Source organism: Myotis myotis, unplaced genomic scaffold (genome assembly GCF_014108235.1).
Source record: "Myotis myotis isolate mMyoMyo1 unplaced genomic scaffold, mMyoMyo1.p scaffold_m19_p_10, whole genome shotgun sequence".
Taxonomy (NCBI): domain Eukaryota; kingdom Metazoa; phylum Chordata; class Mammalia; order Chiroptera; family Vespertilionidae; genus Myotis; species Myotis myotis.
The window spans coordinates 78,426,889-78,454,392 of record NW_023416314.1 but is presented as its reverse complement, the minus strand read 5'-3'; the positions used below and the strand labels follow the sequence as shown (position 1 = coordinate 78,454,392).

The 27,504-nt window shown below is 55.9% G+C and overlaps 2 protein-coding genes across 2 annotated transcripts; both read left to right on the top strand.

Moving 5' to 3' along the window:
* The first annotated feature begins 1,407 nt into the window (after positions 1-1,407).
* Positions 1,408-11,281, top strand: LOC118665277 (testis specific 10 interacting protein). Its single transcript, XM_036326582.1, has 8 exons — positions 1,408-2,767; positions 3,455-3,588; positions 3,692-4,368; positions 4,531-4,675; positions 7,131-7,298; positions 9,739-9,838; positions 10,048-10,172; positions 11,061-11,281. Exons 1-8 carry the CDS (start codon positions 2,615-2,617, stop codon positions 11,194-11,196), a joined length of 1,638 nt encoding a protein of 545 aa, XP_036182475.1. The 5' UTR covers positions 1,408-2,614; the 3' UTR covers positions 11,197-11,281.
* A 1,730-nt stretch (positions 11,282-13,011) lies between these two features.
* Positions 13,012-26,826, top strand: SART1 (spliceosome associated factor 1, recruiter of U4/U6.U5 tri-snRNP). Its single transcript, XM_036326576.1, has 20 exons — positions 13,012-13,392; positions 17,677-17,734; positions 18,119-18,174; positions 18,784-18,910; positions 19,024-19,129; positions 19,397-19,474; positions 19,586-19,685; positions 19,770-19,912; positions 20,029-20,235; positions 20,873-20,997; positions 21,077-21,213; positions 21,309-21,448; positions 22,874-23,047; positions 23,194-23,304; positions 23,576-23,663; positions 24,451-24,541; positions 24,687-24,822; positions 25,392-25,481; positions 25,589-25,710; positions 25,793-26,826. The coding sequence occupies exons 1-20, from the start codon at positions 13,080-13,082 to the stop codon at positions 25,809-25,811; spliced, it is 2,421 nt and encodes an 806-aa protein (XP_036182469.1). The 5' UTR covers positions 13,012-13,079; the 3' UTR covers positions 25,812-26,826.
* Positions 26,827-27,504: the final 678 nt, after the last annotated feature.

Here is a 27,504-nt window from a genome sequence, read left to right as displayed (position 1 = left end):
TGGTCACTGGATTCGGAGGGCCAGCTTTGTGCCTCATTCCCAGATATTGCACTTCCTTGAGAACAGACGTCCCTGACCTTTTATGATTGAGTAACGTAAGCCAGCTATTTATTTTATATCATTTGCTAACTAAACGGACCTGACTAGTACAAGGCATTTTCATATATTTGCTGAATGAGTGGAATTAACTTGTATACCTGCCTTTTTCGCAATGCAGCTAAGATTGCTTCCTATGAGAGCAGGAAGAGAAAATAAAAATAGAAATGGAAACTCAAGAATATGAAAATATAATTTAAAAAAATGAAAATGCTCTATTACTTCAATATCAAATTTGGCTCCGAGCTTCTTGGCAGCCAAAGCAAAAAAATGTGAGACATAGTAACTTAGCTTCCCCTTCCCACCTCCAGAAAAAACAAAGCCTATACTGTATGTTCCTCAAGCGAAAGAAAATTTCCCCTAGACTTTAGCTAATTTTTTCCTAAACTTTTCCTTTTAGCTCCAAAGGGGAAGTTTCAGACGGGGCTCTGTGAGCAGGTGCTGGGCGTTGTGGCGGAGGCACCAGAGTCTGCAGGGAGCCTCCTGTGTTTGATCCTTGGAATATGGGCCCAGGAACAAGTACATTTGCCAAATTTAGTTGTTAACTGTCGACCTTGCCTTGACCTCTCAGTAGCTCTTATCACAGTTGGCCACTCCCCTGTCTTTGCAACACTGTCTTCACTTGACCGGCAGCCCTCACTCTCCTGGCTCACTTCCTCCCCACCGGCCTCTGTCTGGTCTCCCTGGCTGTGTCTCCCTGACCTCTCCTGACCTCTAAGTGGTGGCAGGCCCAGGCCCAGGCCCAGGCCCAGTCTCCAGACCTCTCCCCTTTTTCCCTCTCTCTTCCTATCCTGGCCCAAGTCCTACAGACCCTTTCCTGGACGACAGTCCCTCTTTCCACCCTGGCCTTCCAGTTTAATCTCTACACAGCAGCCAGAGGGATCTTTTAAAAACATAAGTCATGCCCAGCAGGTGTGGCTCAGTGGTTGAGTATTGACCTATGAACCAGGAAGTCACGGCTCGATTCCCCTTCAAGGCACATGTCCAGGTTGCGGGCACGTATCTCAGTGTAGGCATGCAGGAGGCAGCTGATCAATGATTCTCTCTCATCATTGATGTTTCTATCTCTCTCTCCCTCTTCCTACCTTTCTGAAATCAATTAAAAAATATATTTTTAAAAGGTATATTGCTGTCCTGGCCGGGTGGCTCAGTTGGTTGGCACATCATCCCGTAAACCAAAAGGATTGCAGATTCGATTCCTGGTTAGGGCACATACCTAGGTTGTGGGTTTGATCCTGACCTATTGATATTTCTCTTCTCTCTCACTCTCTCTCTGAAATCAATAAACATATCTTTGGGTGAGAATTTTAAAAAAGTTATGTTGCTTAGAGCCAGCAAATTTGCTTATAGGAACTTAGGTTTCAGAAATGCCCAATGTGCAACAGCTCATTTACAAGGTTGTCACTGTGGCCACGTGTGTAGCAGTGAAGCTGGCGGAAGCCATGTGCATATTTGACAGTAGGGGGTGGGTTTGGTACATTATGCTGGTCAGACTATAACACTCAGTGAGGGTGGCTCTGCATGTATGGCATGGAAGGCTGGGCAGAACATACTATTAAGCAGAACAAGTATGATCTCGTTTTTGTAGAGAAATGATATACAGTCATGTATCGCGTAACGACGGGGATGTGTTCCAAGAAATACTTCATTCGGTGATTTCTGTCGTCGTCGGAACATCGTAGGTGCTTACACAAACGCGGGCGGCCTAGTCCGCTACACACCTAGGCTCTGGAGCGCTTCCTGCTTCTAGGCTGCAAGCCTGTGCAGCACATCACTGTGCAAAACAGCGTGAGATTAAATAAACACCAGAGAGACTGATGCTGCGGTCACAGAGCTGATGACAGGCCGCCCAGGGCCTCGGGTTGGCACCCTGTCCCCATGCAGCGGGTGGCAGCGTCACCGCCAGCGGTCCTACGGGGTTTTACCATGTCCAGGCTTGTCGGTGCTGCCTGGAAGCTGGAGGCAGGACTGACATGCTCTAACGCCCGCAGAGCCTTCTCCGGGCTCTGGCGTGCCTGCCGCCTCGCTCCTGGACTCGGCACTCAGCTTCCTGGCCTTTCCCGCCCTGTCAGGGCCTGGGAGGGCCAGTGGTTGGACAAGACCTTGTGAGAATTCAGTTTGGCTCCCACAGGGCCTCAGCCAGGGCTGGGGAGCAGCCCCGGAGGCAGGAGAGGGAGAGGGCCCGCCTCTGGTGTCCCCTGGCCATCTTCACAGAGTGCGAGGGCCCTTCCAGATGGCTGAGTGTTGAGGCCCAGTTTACAGATAAGATGGGGAAACACAGGCCAAGCAAAGGCAGGGGGCTCACACCAGGTCCCCGAGGAGGCCTGTAGAGGCAGGAGCAGAGGCAGGACTTGGCCCGGGGTTCTGGGCTCCTAGGCTTGGACTATTCCTCAGCACCCTGCTGAACTCTTCCCTCTAGTAGGGAGTTAGCCTCACATACCTGGCTGACCCTTCCTGGAGACTGGCTGAGGACTGGTTGCCATAGAGATGGTGGAGAGGACAGTTCCAAGGCTGGCAGATGGGGGTGGGGGTGGGGCAGGACACCAATATGCTAAACACCCACCAACAGTTGGTCAGGACCAGGACAGCAGGGCAGGACCCCAGGCTCCAGGCTCCAGGGATGGGCACAGGGCTGCTCGAGCTTCTGTCAGGCATCGACCAGGCTGAGCAGGTGAGGGAGGCCCCATGAGGGACTTCCAACTGCCCAGGGGCAGCCTGGCTATCGGGGCCAGGGGAGGCCAGGGTTGAAGGAGGCCCTTGAGAAGCCATGGGACTGAGCTGAGGCCTAGGGGAGAGTCAGGGAGGCTCGAGGGAGGAAGGGGCTGTGGGGAGGCTTATAAGGATGGGCTGAAGACAAGGAGGATGCCAGGAGATGACTCCCAGGCTCCCAGTGGAGTGATTTAGGGAACATTGTGGGAGGAGCAGGACTTTGGGAAAGATAATGAGTTTCTTCCATCTTGGCTTAGCAAGTCCAGGGCCCTATGGGGCCGCCAGAAGAGCGGTCCAGGACCCCGAGGCAGCATAGTGCAATGGTGACAAACTACGCTCTGGGGACAGACTCGACACGTTCAGGTCCTGGCTCCATTTACTGGCCGTGTGACCTAGTCAAATGATTTTACCTCTCGGACCCTCAGTGTTCTCATCTGCATGATGGGTGTAATAGTGAGTACCTACCTCACAGGATGCTTGGGAAGGTTAAAGTCCCAGCCTCTCCTGAGTTGTTGCTATTTTAATCTTATGAACTGAGGTCGCTGTCCGTCAGTTTTAGGGGCCAGCCAAGGTGCAGAGAAGTGGAGGGCCCCCTGGTGGAGGTGTGATGTGGTCTAGGACCTGGGCCTTCTCTCCTGTCTTCGCGCAGGGGAGGCTTGGGAGTGGTAATAGTGTGATTCGGAGACAGCGGCAGAGAGCTCAGAGTGGAGGGCAGACGGCAAAGAAGAACCAGAGGCCCCGAAGCTGGGACAAGAAAGGGCACGGCTCTGCGGAGGCTGAGGAGTAAGCAGCTGTGGGAAGGGCCGGGAGCGAGGCTGGGTGTCAGGCCCCGTTGGGGGTCAGTGTCTTGACCCTGACCTCTGCCCCCTGCCCTCTCCCTCCTCAGTGTTGTTCCCTCTTCTCCTCGGAAACCCTCCTTCCCTTTCCAGTGGGCCTGGGAGAGCTACACCACAGATGGTCAGGCTCCGCTTCGGCCTGGCTCCCTCTCCGCCCCAGCGGCCCCCCAGCACAAGTTCAGCCCGAAGTGCACTGACAGCTGTCTAGAGGCCCATGACTTCTGCTGGAAGATGAAGGTGCAACACCTGGAGAGGAGACGGCAGCTCCAGGCCTGGGACGTCTCCATCCCTTCTGGCCAAGGGGAGGGCCGGGAGCTGGAGCTGCCCAGTGAGTGTGGCCTCCAGCCACCCTGCAAGAAGTCAGGATCAGGGTCGGAGTCTGAGGAGGCTGCTGAGGAGGCTGAGAGGGGTCTGAGCTCTGGGGAACTGCCCCATTCTCCCAGGAGGAGGTCGACTTTGGAGGATGAATGGTTTGCAGAGGAGCCAGAGGAGGCTGAGGAGGAGGAGGAGCACAAGGCCCCCCGAAGAAGGAGGGCGGGTTCTCGGAGAAAGGGGTGGAATTCCCGCGCAGAGGCCTCCGAGGAGAGTGAACTGCAGGGCCAAGGGAGCCATCCCAGCTCCAATGGCCCCCAAGGACCACAGAGGAGGAAGGCAAGGGCCACGGAGCGGGAAGGGATGTGGGACCTGGAGACGATGAAGAAGCAGATAGAGCAAAACTTGGACCGTGGTGAGTGTGGGGCTCAACACCTGGGCTCCCGAGGACGTTGCACAGGGGGAGAGAGCTGGGGAGCGGCCTGGGCCAGGAGTTCCGACAGGGCTGGCCTGGGCCCCAGGTGCTAGGTGGGATTGCCCATTGGGCCGGGAGAGGTAACTTCTCCCACTGGGACAGGCCTCCAAAAGCACCCCTGGAAGGCTTGGCGGATTGCTATCCAAAACTGCAGCAGGAGTGGGAAGGCCCAGGCCTCGAGAGAAGATGAGACACCGTTCGCCAACTTCCCCACCCGAACCGTCCACAAACGGCAGGAGGCCACCAGGTAAGGCGGAGGAAGGAGTGTGGGGGCCCAGGGCAGGGAGTAGAAAAGGAGCCCATTCTCCAAGAGATACTTAACCATTCATCCTCTCATGCATTCCTCCATTTATCCAATCATCTATTGATCCAGCAATCCATCCATCTCTGTCTGTTGGCCCAGCGGTTCTCAGCCTGTGGGTCACAACCCCTTTGGCGGTCAAACGACCCTTTCACAGGGGTCGCCTAAGACCATCCTGCATATCAGATATTTACGATTCATAACAGTAGCAACATGACAGTTATGAAGTAGTAATGAAAATAATTTTATGGTTGGGTCACAACATGAGGAACTGTATTTAAAAGGCCAGAAGATTAAGAACCACTGGCTTGGCCAATGGTCTATTGACACAACCAACTTTTCATTCACTTCCAATCTTCTATCCATCAATAATCAATTAATTTATTTTTATTTTAAAAATATTTTTACTCTTTAAAAAATATATATAATTTTATTGATTTCAGAGAGGAAGAGCAAGGGAGAGAGAGATAGAAACATCAATGATGAGAGAGAATCACTGATCAGCTGCCTCCTGCATGCCCCACATTGGGGATCGAGCCTGCAACCTGGGCTTGCGCCGTGACAAGGAATCAAACCGTGACCTTCCTGGTTCATAGGTCAACGCTCAACCACTGAGCCACACTGGGTGGGCCATCAATAATTTATAAACTGAGTGATTAATGCAACACATATTGAGTATATACTCATGTGTCCTTAGGATATAAAGATAAAAAAACTTGCCCTAACTGGTTTGCCTCAGCAGATAGGGCGTGGGCCTGTGGACTGAAGGGTCCCAGGTTCGATTCCAGTCAAGGGCATGTACCTTGGTTGCAGGCACATTCCCCAGTAGGGAGTGTGCAAGAGGCAGCTGATCGATGTTTCTCTCTCATTGATGTTTCTAACTCTATCCCTCTCCCCTCCTCTCTGTAAAAAATCAATAAAATATATTTTTAAAAAAAGATAAAAAAACTTGGTTCCAACCTAAGAAGCTCAAGGTCTGCTGGAAAAGGAGACAGATGGGCAAAGCAACAATAACGGCAGTAGAGTTAGATAACTGCTGTACTTGGGGCTGAACAAGAGATAATGGGAGGAGATGGGAAGACTGGGTGGGGATGGAGGGCTGTTGGCATCGTCTAGGTGAGGGATGGTAAGGGCCTGAACCAGGTGGCCATGGGAATGGAGAGCAGGGGTCCATTTGGAGGCTGGCTCAGTGGGTCTTAGTGACCAGCTAGAAGTGGTAGGTGAGAATCCTTTCAGCATTCTGAGAGTACCCCTCAATTCTTACCCTGTCACCTCCTGCTCAAGGTCCTTCCATGCCTCCCTGTGCCCTTGGGACCAAGCCCAGGTTCCTTGCTAAGGAGGCTCCTGTCTCCCACGCCAGCTGGTCAGAGTGGGAGGGAATGCTCATGCTCTCCCTCCTTCCTCAGCCGCCCAGCTAACTTAGATGCATCTTTCAACTCTCAAGTCAAGGGCCACTTCAGGAAGTTCTGCTCTGTGCTCGCCGCCATCATAGCTTTTGCCACACCACATTGCCGTGGGCCGCTGGCGTGTCTGTCCCTGCGCACAGACTGAGGGCAGGTGCCTGATCTTATTGATCACGGCCTCTCCGGTTCCCTACACAGGACCTGCACATATTGATGCTCAATAAATATGTGCTAATTGAGTAACTACATCTCCCCCTTTGTCTATCTGTCCATGATTCAATTATGTATTGATTCACTACTATTGAGTTTCTGTCCATGTTAGGCACTATTCCAGCTGCCAGGGATACCTTGTTGATGAATGTATCAAAATAGACAAGAAACTGCACTATGAGGCTTACATCCTACTTGGGAAGAGGACAATTAAGAAAGAAATGAACAAGGCGGCCCTGACCAGTGTGGCTTGGTTGGTTGGGCATCGTCCTATGCACGGAAAGGTTGCCTGTCAGGGCACATGCCCAGGTTGCAGGCTTGAATCCCGGTAGGGGGCATGCAGGAGGCAGCTGGTTGATGTTGCTCTCCCGTTCGTGTTTCTCTCTCTAAAAATCAATTTTTAAAATCTTTAAAAAATAAAAAAACAAGGTGTATAGCTAGAACTGGAAAATATCTGAGAGGTAGGTGAGGTGGTCAGGGAGTCTTTTTTTCCCTGATATCTGAGCAAAGACCTGACTGATGAGATGGCCGTGAGACCTGGGGGAAAATGTCCCAGGTCGATCTAGGTGCTGACTATTGAGCCATCCACACCATTCATCTATCCCTCCGTACATCCATTATCACATCACCATTTTGTTTCTTTTTTCTCTCCATTCATCCACCTGCCTGTCCTTCAAGTCAACATGCATCCACTTAGCCCTGTCTTCCCTTCCTGGCCCCTGACCCTCTGTGAGCCGCCTGTTCCCCACAGGCTCCTCCCATCCTCTTCTCCCCTCTCCCCCTCTAAGAAGCATGCTGCAGGGCTGGGAGCGGCGGCAGCAGGCCGAGCAGCAGCAGGCCGAGCAGCGGAAGGCCCGGGAGCAGCAGGTACAGCAGCAGGTGGCCCGCTGCCTGGCAACCTATGCACCCAGGAGTCAAGGGCTGGGGGCTGCCCAACGCAAGCTGGAGGAGCTGAGGTAGGAAGCTGGGCTGTGGAGGGCCTGGTGGGGACAGGGCAGAGGCAGTGCTGGGTCAGCCAGCAGGACCCAGCAGACCCAGCCCTCGCCTTCCTCTGGGCTGAGCCTGCACTGCCATCCTCCAGCCGGCAGGCCGTATAGATAAAGACCATGAGGCTCAGGAGGAGGGGCTGGGCCAAGGTCATCCAGTAAATAACAATCTCTGAAGCTGTCAAATGCTCAGGTTAAATATTCCACGTGCTTCATCACACTTTCAAATCTTGTTTTTCTGATTTCACAAGCTAGGCATGCTTACTATAAAAATTCAGATGTTACCAAAATAGCTGATGTAGAACGTGAGCAGCACTTATGTCCCCCTCCCACACGCCCCCCCCCCCCTTCCGGAGACAGCCATTGCTTGTGGGCCAGTGGGTTGATTCTCTTCCTATATTCTGACCATTTAAAAAACCAATCCACAGCCTGGCTGGCATGGCTCAGTGGTTAAGCATCAACCTATGAACCAGGAGGTCATGGTTTGATTCCTGGTCAGGGCACATGCCTGGGTTTTGGGATCCATTCCCAGTGGGGGGCATGCAGGAGGCAGTCAGTCAATGATTTTCTCTCATCATTGATGTTTCTATCTCTCTCTCTCCCTCTCCCTTCCTCTCTGAAATCAATACAAATCTAATAAAAAGAAAAACCAACCCACAAATGCATCCTTAAAGGAAAATCACTGTTAGACTCATAATAGGCCCATGAGGTAGGCATTATCACCATTCCCCTGATTTTACATATGAGGAAGCTGAGGCTCAGAGAGCTCAAATCATTTTCCCGCGCGAGCTGCGAAGCTGGGATTCCAACCCAGGCAGCCGGTGAGCCACCCTGCTACATTGCCTGGGAGGGCTCACTACCCAGAATCTTCCCCCAGCCTGACCTGGTGACACAGCTGACACTGCTCACAGGTGCCATTGCCATTGCGTGCCTGCTGGGTGCAGCTGGCCCAGGGCAGCCCTCTCCATGCCTCGTCTCCTTTCATCCTGGGAGATGTCTTCTTGCCAGACCTTAAGTTCATTGTTGTTGTTGTTTTTACCACGGGAGAAAGTGTAAGTTTTCAAACCCCAAGGGGCAGATGTCAGTGAGAGGAGTATTTCAAACACGCAGCCTTCATTTCCTACTTGGGAGTAGTGTTTCCCACGGGGTCTCTCAGCTCACAGCCTCTGAACTTTCCTCTGAGCTGCACGGGAGACTCTGCCCTGCTCAGGAGGCGGGCACAAACGGTTGCCCTGTGGTGGGGAGGTGATGTGCCCTCCTTGCATCCAGTGATGATGGACACAGCTGACATCCACTGACATGCTTCCTTTTCACTCAGGACGGGGGTGGATGGGGGGGGCGGCTCACAGACCTGTGCCTTCTCTCCATTCGAACAGAAATAGCTTAGAGAACCAAGCAGGAAAATGTACATGGCATCGCGGGCAAGACAGAGACTGAAGGCCAGCTCCTGTCCCTCCCCCCAGCCCCTTGCAACGGCTGTAAATCCCCCTTGAACGGCGACGACTCCTTTTTGCAGTAACTTCTGTCCCGGCCATGGGTTTTCAAGTCCATCTCTTTTTCTTGGATGGAAGATTCTCTCCCTGGCTCCCAGACAAGGGTCCAGGCCCAGCAGACGTGCCGGAGGGCCCGGCACGGGCGGGAGTCTTCTCCCTCCGTACTGTCTGGGTGCTGCCACCGCATCCCCTGCCTCTCTCAGGTGCCTCACAGAAGGATGCCGGGACCTGAGTGCACGGCGGCCAGAGGACCCTCCTGCTGCCGGAGGCCGGCTGGTTGAGCAGACACATTTGTGACGAGGGCACGAACTGGGCTCTGTACCCAGACTTGTGCTTCTCCAGTGGAACCTTGATTTTTCTGGAATGTGTTTTATTTGCAACATCGTTGTTAGTTACTCCGTCCCGTTTTCTAAGCTGTCTGCTTATAAGAACCACAGCAGAAGCTGGCAAGCTGGTCCCACCGCTGCTATAGCAGAGAAAAGAGCCCAGAGCCATGCCCACAGCCACAGCTTCCTCCTCACGGGGGTGGTGTGAGAAGTGCAGCCTGTGGACTCGGAGGGGACAGGCTGTGCGAGCAGCCACCCAGTTGCTCAGAAGCCACCACTGGCCCCTCTCCCTTGGGAGTAACTGGGGGGACGAGCGAGCCCTGGCTGCACAGCCTGGAGACACAGTGTCTCATGTCACAGCTGTGCAACCTTGGACAAGTCCCTCAACCCTCCGGAGCCTCAGGGGAGTCCTGGGTAAAATGGGACAACCACTAATTCCCACCCACTGAGCTCAGGAGGAAGCCAGGGCGAGGAGGGGCATGGAAGGCTCTGTAAAGGGAAGGGCATACAGTCCTTAGTGAAGACGAGCAGCTCACCAGTGGGGATGGGCTGTGTCCATGGTTAGCTGCCCACAGGCCCGTCTCCCCACAGGCGCCAGGAGCGGCAGCGCTTTGCCGAGTACCAGGCTGAGCTGCAGGGCATCCAGCACAGGGTGCAGGCCCGGCCCTTCCTGTTCCAGCAGGCCATGCAGGTGAGAGCTAGCGCCCGGGCAGCAGGCGGCCTCCCCGAGAACACGCCTCTCCACCGGCCGAGTGGGTAGGGAGGCGAGGTGGGGCTGGGCCCCTTAGACGGCATCCCAGGCTGCTGCCCATCTGGAAGCCCTGGGACGCCCTCAGTAATCAAAGCCCCACTTGTTCTGGGGCCCTGGTGCACAGTGGGACTCCCTCTCTCTCCCCGCAGACCAATGCCCGGCTCACGGCGACCCGGCGCTTCTCCCAGGTGCTGTCGGCACTGGGGCTGGATGAGGAAGAGTTGCTGGCTGAGGCTAGGAAGGGGGATGCCAAGGGCACTTCCCGGAAACCCAGGTGAGGCCTTCTAGCTGGCCATGAAACTGGCCCTGCCCAGATGTGAGGACGGGTGCATGACCAGCACGCTGGGCCCCGCAGGGTCTCCTCAGCCCCCTTCACCTTGTGCTGGGGGTCTGGGAAAGGTTACGGGAACTCTGTGGGCAGCCACATTGACCCGCCCTGAATCTAAGCTTCAGTCCTGCCCTGCCCGCCTCCATGGCCTGGGACACCAGCAGTCAGCAGGTACTTCCAGGCTCTGTCCCCCATGTCCCCGAGGAAGGTGAGGCCAGGGTTATTCCCTCACTTCTCAACGAGGAAACTAAAGCCTGAGGCAGGGTCTCCCCCAGGGACACAGGAGTGAATAAGCAGCAGAGCCCGTCTGGGAATCTGCGCCCACCTGAAGGCACACGCCAGGCCTCCATTGTGGGCTGGTGCCCGGCCAGGCTTCCCACGTGTAGTCCCTTACCCCTTAGAGCAGTGGTTCTCAACCTTCTGGCCCTTTAAATACAGTTCCTCATGTTGTGACCCAACCATAAAATTATTCTCGTTGCTACATCAAAACTGTAATGTTGCTACTGTTATGAATCGTCGTGTAAATATCTGATATGCAGGATGGTCTTAGGCGACCCCTGGGAAAGGGTCGTTCGACCGCCAAAGGGGTCGCGACCCACAGGTTGAGAACCGCTGGCCTAGAGCAACCTGAGCAGAGCAGGGCTTACAGACCTAGTTCACAGAAGGAGCAGAGGCTCAAAGTCCTTCCTCAGGGTCACACAGCATAGGAGCCAGATTTGAACCCGTATCATCAGTGACAATGGCCTTGCCCTTCCTACAGCCCAAGGTGGGCTCGGGTGTAGGGTTGGGGGGCTACAGGGTCTAGTGGCTTCTATCTTTGTCTTTGTCTTTAAGGAGCCAACGACCAATAGGGGAGAGAATGGAGCACTCTTCTCAGAGCCCCCCCGAGACAGGAACCACTGGCAGCCAGCCTGAGAGGCACTTGACCCAAGCCTGGACTGAGGATCCCAGGCCCATAGATAAAAATTAAAGGCTTTATGGAAAATACACTGTAGGATTTCCTTTCTTAAAAAAATATGTTTCTATTGATTTTTAGAGAGGAAGGGAGAGGAAGAAGGGAGGGACAGAAACATCGATGTGAGAGTAACATCGATAGGCTGCCTCCTGCACGCCTGTCCCCAACTGGGGACTGTATCCAAAACCCAGGCATGTGCCCTGACCAGGAATCCCAGGAATCAAATCAACGACCTCTTGGTGCATGGGTTGACGCTCAACCACTGAGCCACACTGGCCAGGCCAGTGTGGGATTTCTGGTGGTGGACGGAAGAGACTGCAGTTGGGAGTAGGAGATGGCAGGTGGACAGGTAGCAGGTTTAGCCTGTCGGCCCAACCCCGCGCCACCGCCCCCGCCCCTGACTGTCCCAGCCACCAGCACCCAGCCACACAGCCTTGGGGGTGCTCCGGAGAAGTGGGGCATCTCACAGAGCAACAGCTGTGATCCCCACTCCTAGTTTCCAGCATGTATGCTGGGTCCCAGAAATTCAAGAGTGAATAGGACAGGATGGCCTCTGCCTTTGAGAAATCCCAGTCCCATGGGGGAGTAGGGCGGACCTTTAAAGGGCATGCCCATCACACCATATCAGATGGACCACATAGAACCTCATGTGTCCCATGTGAGGTTGGACCTTTGAGCTCAGGAGTTACTATAGTAATCAGTGTAAGTCAGTGGTCGGCAAACTCATTAGTCAACAGAGCCAAATATCAACAGTACGACGATTGAAATTTCTTTTGAGAACCAAATTTTTTAAACTTAAACTATATAGGTAGGTACATTGTTATTAACTTAATTAGGGTACTCCAAAGGCTTAGGAAGAGCCACATTCAAGGGGCCAAAGAGCCGCATGTGGCTCGCGAGCCACAGTTTGCCAACCACGGTAAGGGAATAGTGACCAATCAGAGGGGATGTCAAGGCATCAGGATCTGCAACCTTTATAAGCCATAGGGAAAAAGAACTCATCGGGACCCGTTCCCCCTCCCCATTGGGAGTCAATTCTGTGGGACTCTTTCCCTCTCCGCACATGGGAGTCTGTACTTACCTATATATATAAAAGCCTAAGCAACCTAACGACCAAATGACTGGTCGACCAGTTGCTATGATGTTCACTGACCACCAGGGGGCAGACACTCAACACAGGAGCTGCCCCCTGGTGGTCAGTGCACTCCCACAGCCAATCTCCCACAGTCTCTCCCCCAGGCTGGCCAGACCCCCAGTTGGCCCGATCACCAGCCAGGCGAGGGATCCCATCGGTGCACAAATTCATGCACCGGGCCGCTAGTTCTTCAATAAATCACCTTTGCTATACTACTCTCTGTCCGTGGATTCATTCTTCGACTCCAGCGGACAAAGAACCCAGGTTCCAGTCCAAATATTCCGTTTCACTGGGTCGTCCAGCACCCGAAGGAGGGACGTCCCAGGGAGTCCATTAGCAGGACGTCTCATTGAGCAGCGGGAGCTGTCCAGGGAAAGTCTGTGTGAGGGACAGCTTCCGTGGCTGGGGGTGTGCAAGCGGAGGGAGGCCGGGGAGGCGCCGTCGGCTCTGGGGATGCCTTCTAGGTCCCCATAGTTGTGGGACCCCAGAATCTCAAGACCATCCCAGGTCCGCGCACCTGAAGGAGCCCGCGCGCAGTCTGACCATCCGCTCCACGACCTCTACCCGAGGCAGCTGCGACTGCGCGCTCGGGCTCCGACCCCGGCTTTCCCATGAGCCTCTGGGGCCGGCTCCGCAGCGAACTACGGAAGCAGCCGCTCTTGCTTTCCGGCAACACGACAGCGGCCGCTGGGCGACCCGGAAGTTTTCCCATTTTGCCTGTTCGGGGCTCGGTGGCGGCCGGGCTCGGGGCTGACGTGCCGCCATGGGGTCGTCAAAGAAGCACCGCGGGGAGAAGGAGGCGGCCGGCACCACGGCGGCGGCCGGCACCGGGGGCGCCACTGAGCAGCCGCCGCGACACCGAGAGCACAAAAAACACAAGCACCGGAGCGGCGGCAGCGGCGGCAGCGGCGGCGAACGACGGAAGCGGAGCCGGGAACGGGGGGCCGAGCGCGGGGGCGGGCGGCGCGGGTCCGAGACCGAGGCCCGCAGCGGTGCGCACGGGCGGGAGCGCAGCCAGGCCGAGCCCTCCGAGCGGCGCGTGAAGCGGGAGAAGCGGGACGATGGCTACGAGGCCGGTGAGGGCGGGGCCTGCGCCGGGGCGGCCGGGGCCCGGGTTTGGAGGCACTGAGCGCCCAGCACTCCGGGCGGGGGCGTCCGCAGGCTTTGGCAGCACTGACTGAAAGGGCTTCTTCAGGGCGTTTGGGGTTAACGGTTGTCTCCCTCTACTCAACTCTGAGGGCAGGAGCTTTGTTTTCAGTGGCGCATCACAGGCTTTCAGGAAATGGAACGGGTGAATGAGTGGATGAATGCTGAATGAATGAATGAATGAATGACGTGATACCCGGGTGTACGGAGGCAAGAGAAAACCTGGCATTGGGGCGGCGAATCGGGCGGGGCTCCCAGCAGAGGTAGAGGCCAGTAGGGCTCCAAACCGAAGGGCCCCCGGGCCCTGTTAGGAAATTGAAACTTTGCCCTGAGGGTGGTAGAGAGCCATGATCTGATTTGGGGAGCGAGTGGATCGTATGCGTATTTTTCGGCGATCACGCACTGAGAACTGGGTCGGGGGTAGTCGGGCCGGGCCAGGCGTGGCCTGCACCCGGGCAGCAGCAGTGGGCGCAGACACTCGGACAGACGGACACTTCAGTGATGGGGGAGGAAAAGAAGGAATTGGGGACGAGTGGAATTATGTCTTGAGCAGCTGGGTGGGCGGTGGCGTCATCCACTGCAGCTGAGGAGTGGGGGAGGGAAGCAGGCTTTGGGGGCAAGATAATGAGCCCCGTTCAGGAGAGCGTTGCGTCGGATGTGAACGGGAGACACCTGTAGAGAACCCAGGCTTCGGGCCGGGTGGGGCAGTTTGGGAGAGGTGAGCGGTGAGGTGGCCAACGAAGCCCCCTGAGAGAGTGGGGCGTGAGAAGCCAGGGCCAGGAGTGGAGCCTGAGCGATGCTCATATTTTAGTTGTGGGCGGAGCAGGACACTACAGAAAACGAGGTAGAACAGCCCGAAAGGAAAACCATGGAACTTTGTGTCGGGATCTGTGTGGAAAGTGTATCAGGAGAAGGAATGGCCAAGGGTCAGGCACCCCAGGAGATCCAGCAAAACCGGGAAAGAATCCACTGGGTTTAGAAAGAAGGGGGCTGGTGACCTTGAAGAGTCTGGAGTGGTGGATGTCCAGGGTCCAGCCGGGGTAAGAGGAGGTGGGTTGTGGGGTGGGAACGCAGGGGGGAGGAGCATGTGGTGGCAGCTGGTTGGGGCCCTCCGTCTGAGGGTGTCTAGCTTGTTTGTGTGATTAGTGAAGTTATTTGCTGTCTGTGAGGTGGGCAGAGGGAGTTTGAAATGCATCTCTTTTTTTTTGGTCTACGGCATTTATTGTTCAGATTATTACAGTTGTTCCTCTTTTTTCCCCCCATAGCTCCCCTCCACCCGGTTCCCACCCCACCCTCTGCCCTCACTCCCCACCACTGTCCTCATCCATAGGTGCACGATTTTTGTCCAGTCTCTTCCCGCATCCCCCTCACCCCTTCCCCCCCCCCCCAAGAATAGTCAGTCCACTCCCTTTCTATGCCCCTGATTCTATTATAATCACCAGTTCATTCTGTTCATCAGATTTTAAAAAAAATATATTTCTTTATTGATTTTAGAGAGGGAGAAGAAGAGAGAGAGAAACATCAATGAGAGAGAGTCATTGATCGGCTGCCTCCTGCACGCCCCCAACTGGGGATCGAGCCTGCAACCCAGGCATGTGCCCTTGGCCAGAATCGGACCTGGGACCCTTCAGTCCGCAGGCTGATGCTCTATCCATTGAGCCAAGCCAGCTAGGGCCATCAGATTATTTATTCACTTGATTTTGAGATTCACTTGTTGATAGATGTGTATTTGTTGTACATAATTTGTATCTTTACCTTTTTCTTCTTCTTCCTCTTCTTAAAGGATACCTTTCAGCATTTCATATAATACTGGTTTGGTGGTGATGAACTTCTTTAGCTTTTCCTTATCTGTGAAGCTCTTTATCTGACCTTCAATTCTGAATGATAGCTTTGCTGGGTAAAGTAATCTTGGTTGTAGGTTCTTGCTGTTCATCACTTTGAATATTTCTTGCCACTCCCTTCTGGCCTGCAAAGTTTCTGTTGAGAAATCAGCTGACAGTCATATGGGTATTCCCTTGTAGGTAACTGAGTTTCTTTCTCTTGCTGCTTTTAAGATTCTCTCTTTGTCTTTTGCTCTTGGCGTTTTAATTATGATGTGTCTTGGTGTGGTCCTCTTTGAATTCTTTTTGTTTGGGGTTCCCTGCGCTTCCTGGACTTGTAAGTCTAATTTCATTCACCAGGTAGGGGAAGTTTTCTGTCATTATTTCTTCAAATAGGTTTTCAATATCTTGCTCTCTCTCTTCTTCTGGCACCCCTATAATTCGGATGTTGGTACGCTTGAAGCTGTCCCAGAGGCTCCTTACACTATCTTCTTATTTTTGGTTTCTTTTTTCATTTTGCTTTTTCGGTTGGGTGTTTTTTGCTTCTTCGTATTTCAAATCTTTGACTTGATTCTTGTGATCCTCTAGTCTGCTGTTGGAACTCTGCATAATATCCTTTATTTCAGTCAGTGTATGCTTAATTTCTAGTTGGTCCTTTTTCATAACCTCGAGGGTCTCACTAGATTTCTTGAGGGTCTCACTACATTTATCGGCGGCCTCACCAGACTTTTTGAGGGTCTTACTAAATTTATCAGCTGTTTCTAGAAAGTTCTTGAAAAACCTTAAAAGTGTGGTTTTGAACTCTATATCCAGTAGTTTGCTTTCCTCCATTTCTGTCATTTGTGTCCTGTTTCTTTGTCTCCGCATTTTTTATGCTTCCCTATGTTGACAGAGTGGCTTTGTGTGATAGGTGTCCTATAGGGCCCAGTGGCTCAGCCTCCCCAGTTACCTGAGGTGGACACTCTTGGTGCACCCCCTGTGGGCTTTGTGCACAGTCTTGTTGTAGTTAAGCCTTGATTATTGTAGGATCACTGGGAGGAATTGACCTCCAGGCCAATTGGCTGTGAGAATCAGCTGTGTCTGCAGTGGGAGAACTTCTGTGCTGGAGACACCCCTCCGGGGCAAGACTTGCTTCAGTGGGGCTTTGGTGCTCACTGAGTCTGCCCCCTGAGTGTGTCCTTTATGGATCTGAGGAGCTGCAATCTGGATGGTCCCACTCTGATCACCGGGCACACTGGCTCCTGGATCTCTAAGGAGGTGCTAATCTAGCCTCTACCTGAAGCTACTCAGCAGGAGCCAGCTGTGAAGCAATGGGAGTTGCCCTGGGGCCTTGGGCCAGCTGCAGTTTGTTAGGTAATTTTCAGATTGCAGAGGGCCAGGCCTTTCATATGCAAAAGCCTCCCTGCATGGCTTGGGCGGGGTCTGGTCCCAGGGGATCAACAGGGCTGAGCAAGCAGCCATGGCTGCCCTCAGAGGCCCCGCTTCTCAGTGTCCTGGCAATCGCTGCAAGCTCCTCTGAGAGAAAGCTGCCCTCGAGTTCCGACCGATGCCAGACAGTCCAGTTTCTCCCGTATGAGTCTGGGTCCCCAGAGACTCGCCCGGAACTGGAGCTCAGAGCTTGAGACTCCCTCCCGATTGAAACAGACAACCGTGTCCTCAGCCGCCAGCCCTCTCTGCATGCGCCTCCTCTGAGTCTCAGTGTGCTTTTCTCTTTCCTTCTAGTTGTAGAATTTCCACTCAGCCAGCCTTCCTGTGGTTCTGGATGATGTCTGTTCTGTCTTTTAGTTGTATTCTTGAAGTGGTTGTGCTAAGCAGCAATCTCTGGTGTTTACCTATGCCACCATCTTGGTTTTCCTCTGAAATGCATCTTTATGTCTGTGTTCCCAACGTCCCGCACAGGGCAGCCACCACTAAGTCCATGTCTTGGCTACATGAGTTGCAGAGGACGCGGTCACACACCACCGCGGCCCCTGCCTTTGGGAAGTAACTGGCCCAGAAATGACCAGCCGTGCTATGGAGTTTGGGGGGAGCAGTTCATTCTGATCAAAATTGAACAGGACTTCGGGGAGGTGTCATTTGTCAAGTCAGAGTGAGGCCAGAGAGGGCAACATGGGCTGAACACACAGCATCCGGAAAAGGGAAGGGTAGCAAAGTGAGGACTCCAGAAAGCTGGGCATTTTGGGTCAAGAAAGGCAGGCATGTAGAAGAGGTGGGCTTCTCAGAGGCTGGAACGGGTAGGAGGAGTTACTGGGGTGGGAGAACGCTGCTGCTCTCCGGGGTCTCAGCCAGGCCTGGTGCTGGTGAAGGGCCTCGTCTTTGGCCTGCAGCTGGGGCCAAAGACATGGCTTCTTGGCTTTGTGAGCAGCTCCTGAGCCGCACTTCTTGTTGTTCCAGCTGCCAGTTCCAAAACCAGCTCAGGAGATGCCTCGTCACTTAGCATCGAGGAGACCAAGTAAGTACTGTCTCCTTCGTGCCCCCCTTTTTGCTCTGAATCGAGTAGGTCTGGAGCAGCTGCTTTCGGGGGGCTTTCAGACACACGTTCGGGCTGGAATTGGAGGTGCCACGTGAATCAGGTAGCAACCACTTGAGTTATAGAGGAGGCCACTGAGCCCCAAGAGGAAGGACGGCGTCCCATGGGTTAGGGCAGGCCTGGCCCAGTGCCCCTGCTCCCTGATTTGGAGGCCAGTGCCCTTCCCTCTGCCCTGACTGCCTGGGTCAGACCGTGTTTGGGACCCCTGGGACCATTCAGGCCCCTCCTGTTCTCACCCCGTCTGTCTAGAAATGCACTTGGTGCCCGTCTTTTGGACAGCTCCTAATACGTTCATCTCATTCTCAGTAAACTCCGGGCAAAGTTGGGGCTGAAACCCTTGGAAGTCAATGCCGTCAAGAAGGGTGAGTGTGTGGCTGCGGATGGTGGTGAAGGAGGGCGTTTGGATGGAGGAAAATGGGGTTGGAGCGCAGGTTCAGGGCCAGTTAGTGGTCTTGTGGGTGTGTACTTGCTGATAGGCATGGGACTCCTTGCTTTCATAATGGCGCCAGCTTATCCTCTCCCATTCCTCCTTCCCTTCCATCCTCCCTTCCTCCCTTAGTTTAAAGTGAAAGAGAGTTTATTAGTGAAACAGTGAGACTGAGAGTGGCTGCTCCACAGACAGCAGCTCAGCTTATTTACGTTTGAACAGTTGGCGTTGCCCCTCACTCTGGCCGTGAGGTAGCATTATTTGGGCTGAGAGATGTGCACAGTGGCTACAAATTGATTGGGGGTTTGGGGCTCTTTTTAAGCATGATTTGAGGGGCTCGGGAAGGCACGGGGAGGGTCCCGTCATGCAGTGTGGGGTGACACGGGAGTGTGGGGATAAAGTGGCAGTAGGGAGGTAAAGGGTCCTTCCCCCTTCTCCTGGCCCCTTCTGGCCCCCTGAGCTGGAAGGGGGCAGGGTGAGTGGCTCCCTCCTCTCCCCACCAGCCATGGGCAGGCATAGCCTCACGTCTGGGCCCCCCTTCCAGAGGCGGGCACCAAGGAGGAGCCCGTGGCAGCCGATATCATCAACCCTATGGCCTTGCGACAGCGAGAGGAGCTACGAGAAAAGCTGGCAGCTGCCAAAGAAAAGCGCCTCCTGAACCAAAAGCTGGGGTGAGGGGGTCTCAGCCAGGGCGGGCAAGGCAAGGGCCCGAGGAGCTGCCAAGGAGCTCTGCAGTCGGGGGAACTGGAGCTGGGCCCCCAAAAGGTCCCTCTTTTCCCTTCAGGAAGATAAAGACTCTGGGGGAGGATGACCCCTGGCTGGATGACACTGCAGCCTGGATCGAGAGGAGCCGGCAGCTGCAGAAGGAGAAGGACTTGGCAGAGAAGAGGGTGAGGCCCTGGGCAGCTGGGGGTGGTTGCCCAGTGCCTCTGGTGGCCTGACCAGCTGGTGAGGCAGGAGGCTGACCCCTGGGAGGTGAGGCTGGGCTCAGAGAGGTAGGAGGTTTGCGGTCAGTGGAGTCTGTTTTGATTCTTAGTGGCTCGCCTGCACGGCCTGCCCTTTTTGCACTCCCACTTGCTAAAGCCGGAGTGCCTTCTGGTGAACCGATGGCCTGAGGTCATAGGCGCCCCCCCCCCCCCCCCTGCCTTGTCCTGTAGGCCAAGCTGCTGGAGGAGATGGACCAGGAGTTTGGTGTCAGCACTCTGGTGGAGGAGGAGTTCGGGCAGAGGCGGCAGGTGAGGTTCTGGGGCAGTGGGGTTGGGGTGGCACTGCTGTCCCGGTGCTGGGATCCCCGGGTGGGGTGGGTCAGGGCTCCTGACTCCGCCGGACTTGCCCCTCCCTTCTAGGACCTGTACAGTGCCCGGGACCTGCAGGGCCTCACTGTGGAGCATGCCATTGACTCCTTCCAAGAAGGGCAGACTATGATCCTTACCCTTAAGGACAAAGGTGGGTTGAGCTGGGTCCTCTGGTTGGGGACACAGGCACCGCTGATCTGGGGGCAAGTGTGAGTGGCCTCTGCCCTGTCCCCAGGCGTGCTGCAGGAGGAGGAAGACGTGCTGGTGAACGTGAACCTGGTGGATAAGGAGCGGGCAGAGAAAAACGTGGAGCTGCGGAAGAAGAAGCCTGACTACCTGCCTTATGCAGAGGAGGAGAGTGTGGATGACCTGGCACAGGCAGGCGGGCCGCGGGCGCGGGAGCAGGGAACCTGGGCAGTGGGGCCATGAGGAATGGGTGGCTCTGGCTTTTCATGAGCCAGGCTGGGTCCCAACCTGTACCTCTTGCCTTGCAGCAAAAACCCCGCTCTATCCTGGCTAAGTACGACGAGGAGCTGGAGGGCGAGCGGCCCCACTCCTTCCGTTTGGAGCAGGGCGGCATTGCCGACGGCCTTCGGGAACGTGAGCTGGAAGAGATCCGCACCAAACTGCGGCTGCAAGCTCAGTCCCTGAGCATGGTCGGGCCGCGGCTCGCCTCCGAGTACCTCACGCCAGAGGAGATGGTGAGCCCTCAGCTACTGCCCACACTTGTCACTGGGGCAGTGAGCTAAGGAGGGCGATTAGGCTGCCAGCGGTGCTGGTCCTTGTGGAGGAGCAGTGATTGGCTGCCCTGGGGAGATGCCAGGGAGGTGGTGGGTGTAGACAGAGCAGGGCTGTGGGCCAGGTGGACCTGCCTTCATGTTCAGGCTCTGCCACGTAGCCAGCCTGTGCCTGGGGTGAGCCGCTTAACTGTGCGTCTGAGGCACCTGAGGTGGGGTGGGAGGAGCCACTGTTAAGGGCTGTTGCCAGGGTTAGCGGTCTGGCGAGCGGCCGTGTTACAGCTGGATGTGGATTTTGCACTTGTGATGACTGAATGGACACAGGCCGACAGCTGGCTCAGTACACTGCATGGCTGATGGCTGAGAGCAGGCTCTGGGCCTCAATCCCAAGAGCCACAAGCCCAGCTCTCCTTAGCTGCGAGGTGACCTTGGGCAGGCACTTACTTAACCTCTGTGCCTCTGTTTTCCTCATCTCAATGGTGGGACGACACTCGCATGCACCTCACGTCTTGTTTCTGTATAAGAAGTGTTCGTTCTCGTGGGCTGTGGCCGCCCGCTTCCCCCCTCCTCCTTCATGTCTCTTCTCCTCCCCGCCCCTCAGGTGACCTTTAAAAAGACCAAGCGGAAGGTGAAGAAGATCCGAAAGAAGGAGAAGGAGGTGGTAGTGCGGGCTGACGACTTGCTGCCTCTTGGGGACCAGACTCAAGATGGGGACTTTGGTTCCAGGTGGGCATGGACACAGGTGGGGTCTGAGGGCTGGGCTGACCCAGGGGCCGATGCTCACTGGAGAGGTCTCCTCCCCCAGACTGCGGGGCCGGGGTCGGCGCCGCGTGCCCGAGGGAGATGAGGAGGCCCCGGAGGAGGAGGAAGAAAAGGAGCCTGTGTCTCAGCCCCCACCGTCCGATGACACTCGAGTGGAAAACATGGATATCAGTGACGAGGGTGAGGGGACCCCAGCTCCCTGAGGGTGGGGGGAGGGGCAGGGAAAAGGCCTAGGGTCCAGGAGGAGGATCTGAACGGGCATCTCCTCTGTCCAGAGGAAGGCGGACCACCACCTGGGTCCCCAGAGCTGCTGGAGGAGGATGAGGCGGAGCTGGAGCTGCAGAAGCAGCTGGAGAAGGGCCGCCGGTTACGGCAGCTGCAGCAGCTACACCAGCTGCGGGACAGCGGCGAGAAGGTAAGGGACCCTCAGGCTGGGTGCGGGCACAGGAGGGTGAGGGCCTCAGCAGGACACAATGACAGGTGGCCTGTGATGGCCGGTTCTTAGGAGCACAGGCACCTGTGCCCTTGTAGGCTGCACCTGAATCCCAGTCTTTATTTCGTATTGATTTCAGAGAGGAAGGAAGAGGGAGAGAGCGAGCGAGAGAAACACTCGTGATGAAAGAGAATCATTGTCTGTTGCCTCCTGCACACCCCACAGTGGGGATTGAGCCTGCAACCCAGGCATGTGCCCTGACCAGGAATCAAACCGTGACCTCCTGGTTCATAGGTTGATGCTCAACCACTGAGCCACGCTGGCTGGGCCTGAATTCCAATCTTGATTTTCTTTTTTGTTTAATAACATATTATTTGCAGATTTTTAGATTTCTGTAGTGTTTTTGCTGTATGATGTTTTAGGGTCAGACCCCTCCCTGTCTTCTGTGAATACATGTTGCATGCCACTGTGAGTAAGGCGTCGCCCTCGTGGCTGGAGGGCACTGGGGAACAGGCAGCCAAGGGGCTCTGTGCGCATGGATCTGACTTTCTAACTGGGGGTGGGGGAGAGACATCAGCGAACACTGAGCAAGCAGTTGTTTCTGATAGTGATTAGACAGGCGGACAGAACAAGGTGACACGAGAGAATACTTGGCGCGTTGGTATCTTGGGCTGGGTATTCAGAGAAACGTCAACATGAGAGAGACAGGTTGATTGGTTGCCCCCTGCATGCGCCCTCACGGTGGCTCACTTTCCTATATGTTTCTAGAGAGTGGAAGCAGCACACGGCCTAGGCTCTCTCCTATTGCTTCTTGTATCCTAAGCCCTTTGCTTCACTGTGCCTAGCTTTAATAAACGTACTCTCCAAATAAAAAAGGAAGGTAATAAAATGGAAGGGAAGGGGTGCAGAAGTAGATGTGGTTTCTAGAAACTTCGCTGAGGAGGTTGCTGTTGGGCAGAGCAGAGGGGCTGTGGGGTTGAGGATGTTTTCAAGGAGGGGAGATCCCAGATAATCCTTGTGTGCTGATGGCAATGACACAACAGAGAGGACGGTGGGTGCAGTCGGGGGGATAATGTCAGGGGCGGAGTTTTGAGGGGCCTCGGTGCCATGCCATGTAGGAGGGTGGCCTGAGGTAGGAGCAGGGTTTGGTCACCAGGGCCATGTAGGCTTTTGGATCTTGATTCACAGGGCAGTAGGGAGCCATTGATGGTTTGGAGCAGAGTGAGATTGATGCAGGTGCAGGTGGAGAGTGGTAGGGGTCAGGGAGGGCATGGAGACCAGCACAGGCTGCTGCAGGCAGTAGGAATGGCTTGTCTTGCTACCACCAGGGAGGATCTTGGGTTCCTGGGTCTCAATGGCACCGCCCCAGGAACTTCTGGGTTTGCCCACAGCTGCTCCCTCCTCTAGGTGGTGGAGATTGTGAAGAAGCTGGAGTCCCGCCAGCGGGGCTTGGAGGAGGATGAGGATCCGGAGCGGAAGGGGACCATCGTGTTCAATGCCACGTCCGAGTTCTGCCGCACCTTGGGGGAGATCCCCACCTACGGGCTGGCCGGCAACCGGGAGGAGCAGGAGGAGCTCATGGTGAGTCTGCAGGCAGCTCCCCTCACTGACCTGCTCTGCTCTTGGCGGCGGCCCGGTGTGGACAGCAGTGTCGGGCCCAGTGGGCCTCGGTGATGAGCTGTGTCTGGATGGGCTGCCTGGGCTGACGCTGGTCTTCTGTCCTCCAGGACTTCGAACGGGACGAGGAACGCTCAGCCAACGGCGGCTCTGAGTCTGACGGGGAGGAGAACATTGGCTGGAGCACAGTCAACCTGGATGAGGAGAAGCAGCATCAGGATGTGAGTTGAGGGAGGAGCAAGCTGGGGGCTGGGAGGATGGAAGGGCAGGGAACAGCCTTGTGGGGTGTGGGGTTGGGGGCTGGGGCTGGAGGCAGACCACCTGGGCTCCAGCGCAGCTCTGAGATCCAGGGCTAGTTACTCAGTGTCTCAGAGCCTTCGTCTCCTCCCCCATAGATGGGGTCCATAAATCTCACAGGGTGTGGTGGGGGTGACTTTGGGTGAGGGGTGAGAAGTGTCATGTGGCCCACTCACCACCGTGTGCCACCCCCAGTTCTCTGCCTCCTCCACCACCATCCTGGACGAGGAGCCCATCGTGAATAGAGGGCTGGCAGCCGCGCTGCTCCTGTGTCAGAACAAAGGTAAGGGCTCCGGGCACCATGAGCCCTGCCGGGGCCTGGTGCTGTGACAGCCAGGTGCTGCGTGGCTCCCCTGGTCCCCTCTGATGTGTCTCTTGTTCTCAGTGCCCCCAGGACCCAGGAGCTACTCCTTTGCACCTGTTGTGGGGCAGTCGTTGGAGTGTCTGGCCTGCTCTACATCACCCCATTTATTTTTATTTTTTTGTTACTCCTCACCCGAGGATATTTTCCCATTGTTTTAGAGAGAGTGGAAAGGAGGGAGAGAGAGAAACATCGATGTGAGAGAGACACATTGATTGGTTGTCTCCTGCATGCGCCCTAACCAGGGCCGGAGATTGAGCCTGCAATCGAGGTACATGTCCTTGACCAGAATCAAACCTGGGACCCTCTATCCTGGGCTGATGCTCTCTCCACTGAGCCATACGAGCTAGGGCTACATCACCCCATTTTTGATGGCTGTGCTCACATGTCCCTCTACAAAGCATCACTTATCCCTCAAGGCTCAGTGTCTCCCGAGGAAGAATGGGGGACTTGAAGCAGTCCAGGCTATGGCACAGAGCCCTGGCATTAGGGTCCCAGCTGTGCCATTCACTTGGTGGCCTTTGACAAGGGCCTGATTTCTCTGAGTCTCTTTCCTTTGTCTGCAAACAGGCCTGATGCCTTTACTCCCACAGCACGGCTGTGAGGGTTCCACAGCGCCTTCTGTGCAGGTGGGGACATCAGGCCTGCCCTGGGGCTGGGCCCCTGTTGTGGGGTGGACATCCTGGAGTCTCACCACCCTTCTCCCCAGGACTGCTGGAGACGACAGTGCAGAAGGTGGCCCGGGTTAAGGCGCCCAACAAGTCCCTGCCGTCAGCGGTGTACTGCATTGAGGACAAGATGTGAGCACAGCAGGGGTGGGCAGAAGGCCAGGGGCGGGCACCAGCTCGGGACTGCCGGAACCCAGGCAGCGTGGGCACCCAGGCAGGGTGGGCACCCAGGCAGGGTGGGCAGTGGCTGGCCCTGAGGCCCCCCGTCTCTCGCCAGGGCCATCGATGACAAGTATAGCCGGCGGGAGGAGTACCGGGGCTTCACCCAGGACTTCAAGGAGAAGGACGGCTATAAGCCTGATGTTAAGATCGAGTATGTGGATGAGACGGGCCGAAAACTCACACCCAAGGAGGTGAGAGGCCTCTGGCACGGGGCCCTCAGGGTACCACGGGGTCTGGGCTCAGTTGACCACTGGCTGGGGGCCCTGGAGAACTGTCCGAACCTCTGTGCCTTTGTTTCTCTCTCTGGTGGGCATCGCAGTCCCCCTCACAGGCCCGGCAGGAGTGGGGGGACAGGTGCCTTGGTTCCTTTGCTCACCTGCCCCCTCAGTGGCTTGATGTGCCCTCAGGGCCACCGTTCTGGTGGCATATCCAGGCCCTGGACTGCCCCTGTGCTCTCACACCCGCTCCTGCCGCCAGCCCTGGCCTGACTCTCCTGCCTCCTCCCTGTGTCCCATCCTCACCCCCAGCCCTCTGCTCACACACTCCCCGGGTTTGCTAGCTGCCTCCCTCCATCCTGTGTCCTGGCCCGGCCTCGGCCCAGCAGGTGTCACTGGAATCCTGAGGCCCCCAGCGCAGCACATCCTTCTCCTGAGCCCGTTTTCCCTTCTCATCCCCGGCCCACCACCCCGGCTCAGGTGCCCCCCCCCCCCTCGCCCGGTGGGACACAGGCGGCTCTAACGTGTTCCTGCCGTGTCCCCAGGCTTTCCGACAGCTGTCCCACCGCTTCCACGGGAAAGGCTCGGGCAAGATGAAGACAGAGCGGAGGATGAAGAAGCTGGACGAGGAGGCGGTGGGTGGCCCATGGGATGACTTGGGGTGGCTTTACATCTGCTGCTTCTGGGGTGGCTGGTGGGCTGCGGTGCTCCCTCCTAGTGCTGACTGGCCGTGACCCCACAGCTCCTGAAGAAGATGAGCTCCAGCGACACACCCCTGGGCACTGTGGCTTTGCTCCAGGAAAAGCAAAAGGCCCAGAAGACACCGTACATCGTGCTCAGCGGCAGCGGCAAGAGCATGAATGCGTGAGTGGCCGGGGCCATGGGATGGGCGGGCGGAGGGCCTGGGTGCCCGCACTCCAGCCTCACGCCCTTCTTCTCTCTACAGGAACACCATCACCAAGTGAAGCCGTCCTCCCCTCCGGTCCTCTCCCCAACTTTAATATTAAATAAAGTTCCCTCCTTATTTTTTCCTCCCTCGTCATGGTGCAGATTCCAGGGTTAGACCTCAGAGGAGAGGCAGGCGGTGCCGGCAGGCTCAGTGGTCAGCTATGTGGCCTCAGGCAAGTCACTGAACCTCTCTGAGCCTTAGCTCTGCCATTTGTGCAGGATGTCCTGTGAAAACGAAATGAGCTCATTCATTCATCCACCGGGAAATCAGAAATGAGCGAGGCCCCTCTGAGTTGGCTTGGAGTCTGGCCTCCACTGGGTGAGACCTGGTCTCTGATGGCACAAATAACATGATGGGCGGAGAGGACGAGCCTGGGCCTCTGAGGCGGCCCTCCGCTCCCGCCCTAGGCACCAGCCGCCGGGAGTGGTTCATCCTCTCAGCACCCCCCCCCCCCCCCCCCCCCCCCCCGCCGCCCCAGCTGAGGTAGCATAGCTCCCGACACATTGTCGGCCAGGCCTTGTCCTCTGCGAGGCTGGCGTTCCGGTAAGAAATGGAAGATGTTTAGAGACTCGGGCTCCTGGTCGGCCCTGGCTTCCAGTGCTACACGAGTCACTGCCCTCCAGGGCCCAGGACTGCCCAGCCTGGCAGGGCAGGGCCTGGGCTGTGCGCAGGGTGGAGGGGCCACCCCATGGTCCTTGACCCCCTTGGCCTGTGGAGAAGAGAGTGCTCAGGGCAGCGTTCCTTAGAGCGCCTCCCAGACTTGTCCGGGAGCAGCTGCAGCAGGGAAGACAGTGAGCTCGAGGAGGCTGGAGCCCGCTCTGTGGACGCCCCAGAGCCCTGGAAGGGGAAGACGACAAGTGGCTCCCATGGGGGTTGCACAGAAGCTGCGTCCTGCCTCCACCGATACCCAAATACATTCCAGATGCTTCAGATTTTTTTTAATGAAAAAATACATAGGAGCAAAATGAATTTTGTAAGTAATTGAAGTAGAAAAATGTAAGCAAAGAACAAAATACAGTTGCCTTAACCAATTGCTTTTGACGAGTGTTTGATGGCACCCAGCAGTCACTCTTTTCTCCTGTTTTGAGGTCTGGATCTGATGTAATTTCGGCTGCTTCCGCAGGTCCCTCAGGGAGGTGTCCATGGGGTGTCTAGACTGGGTGTAGGATTTGGGGATCTCGGTCTATTTCTCCCAAAGCCTGAGGCCCGTCTGGTGTTGACAGGCAGCCAGGGTCCCTGGCACTGTGGCGCTGGCCCTGGCTAAGCTTGCGTCAAAGCTCATGCTTCATCTGCTGCAGGAAATGGCCTGTTCAGAGGCTGTCTCCCTCGTCGGAGCAAGAAATGTCTACAGCAACAATGGACCGACCTGACCTGACCAGGTTTGGCCCAGAATTCCTCTCAGTTCTGACCCTAGCGACTGGGTAGACAGTAAATGGTGAACCGGGAACTTGGAAGGTCTTTCAGAGACAGGCCTCCTGGTTGGTACCATCTGCCTGCTTTCTTTTCTGTCCTGTGGCTGCTGACGCCCAGGCAGGTGCTTGCCCTCCCCTGCCCTGATGCATGCTAACACCTCCCCAGACGGCCTGCCCACCTGACTGGCAGGGAGGCAGCAACAAGTCAGCTCAGCACCTAGGAGGTAGGAGGGTCAGGGACCCCTGAATCCTTTGAGGCCTGAGCCCCCAGGGAGAAGGTGCACTCAGCTCTGCTGC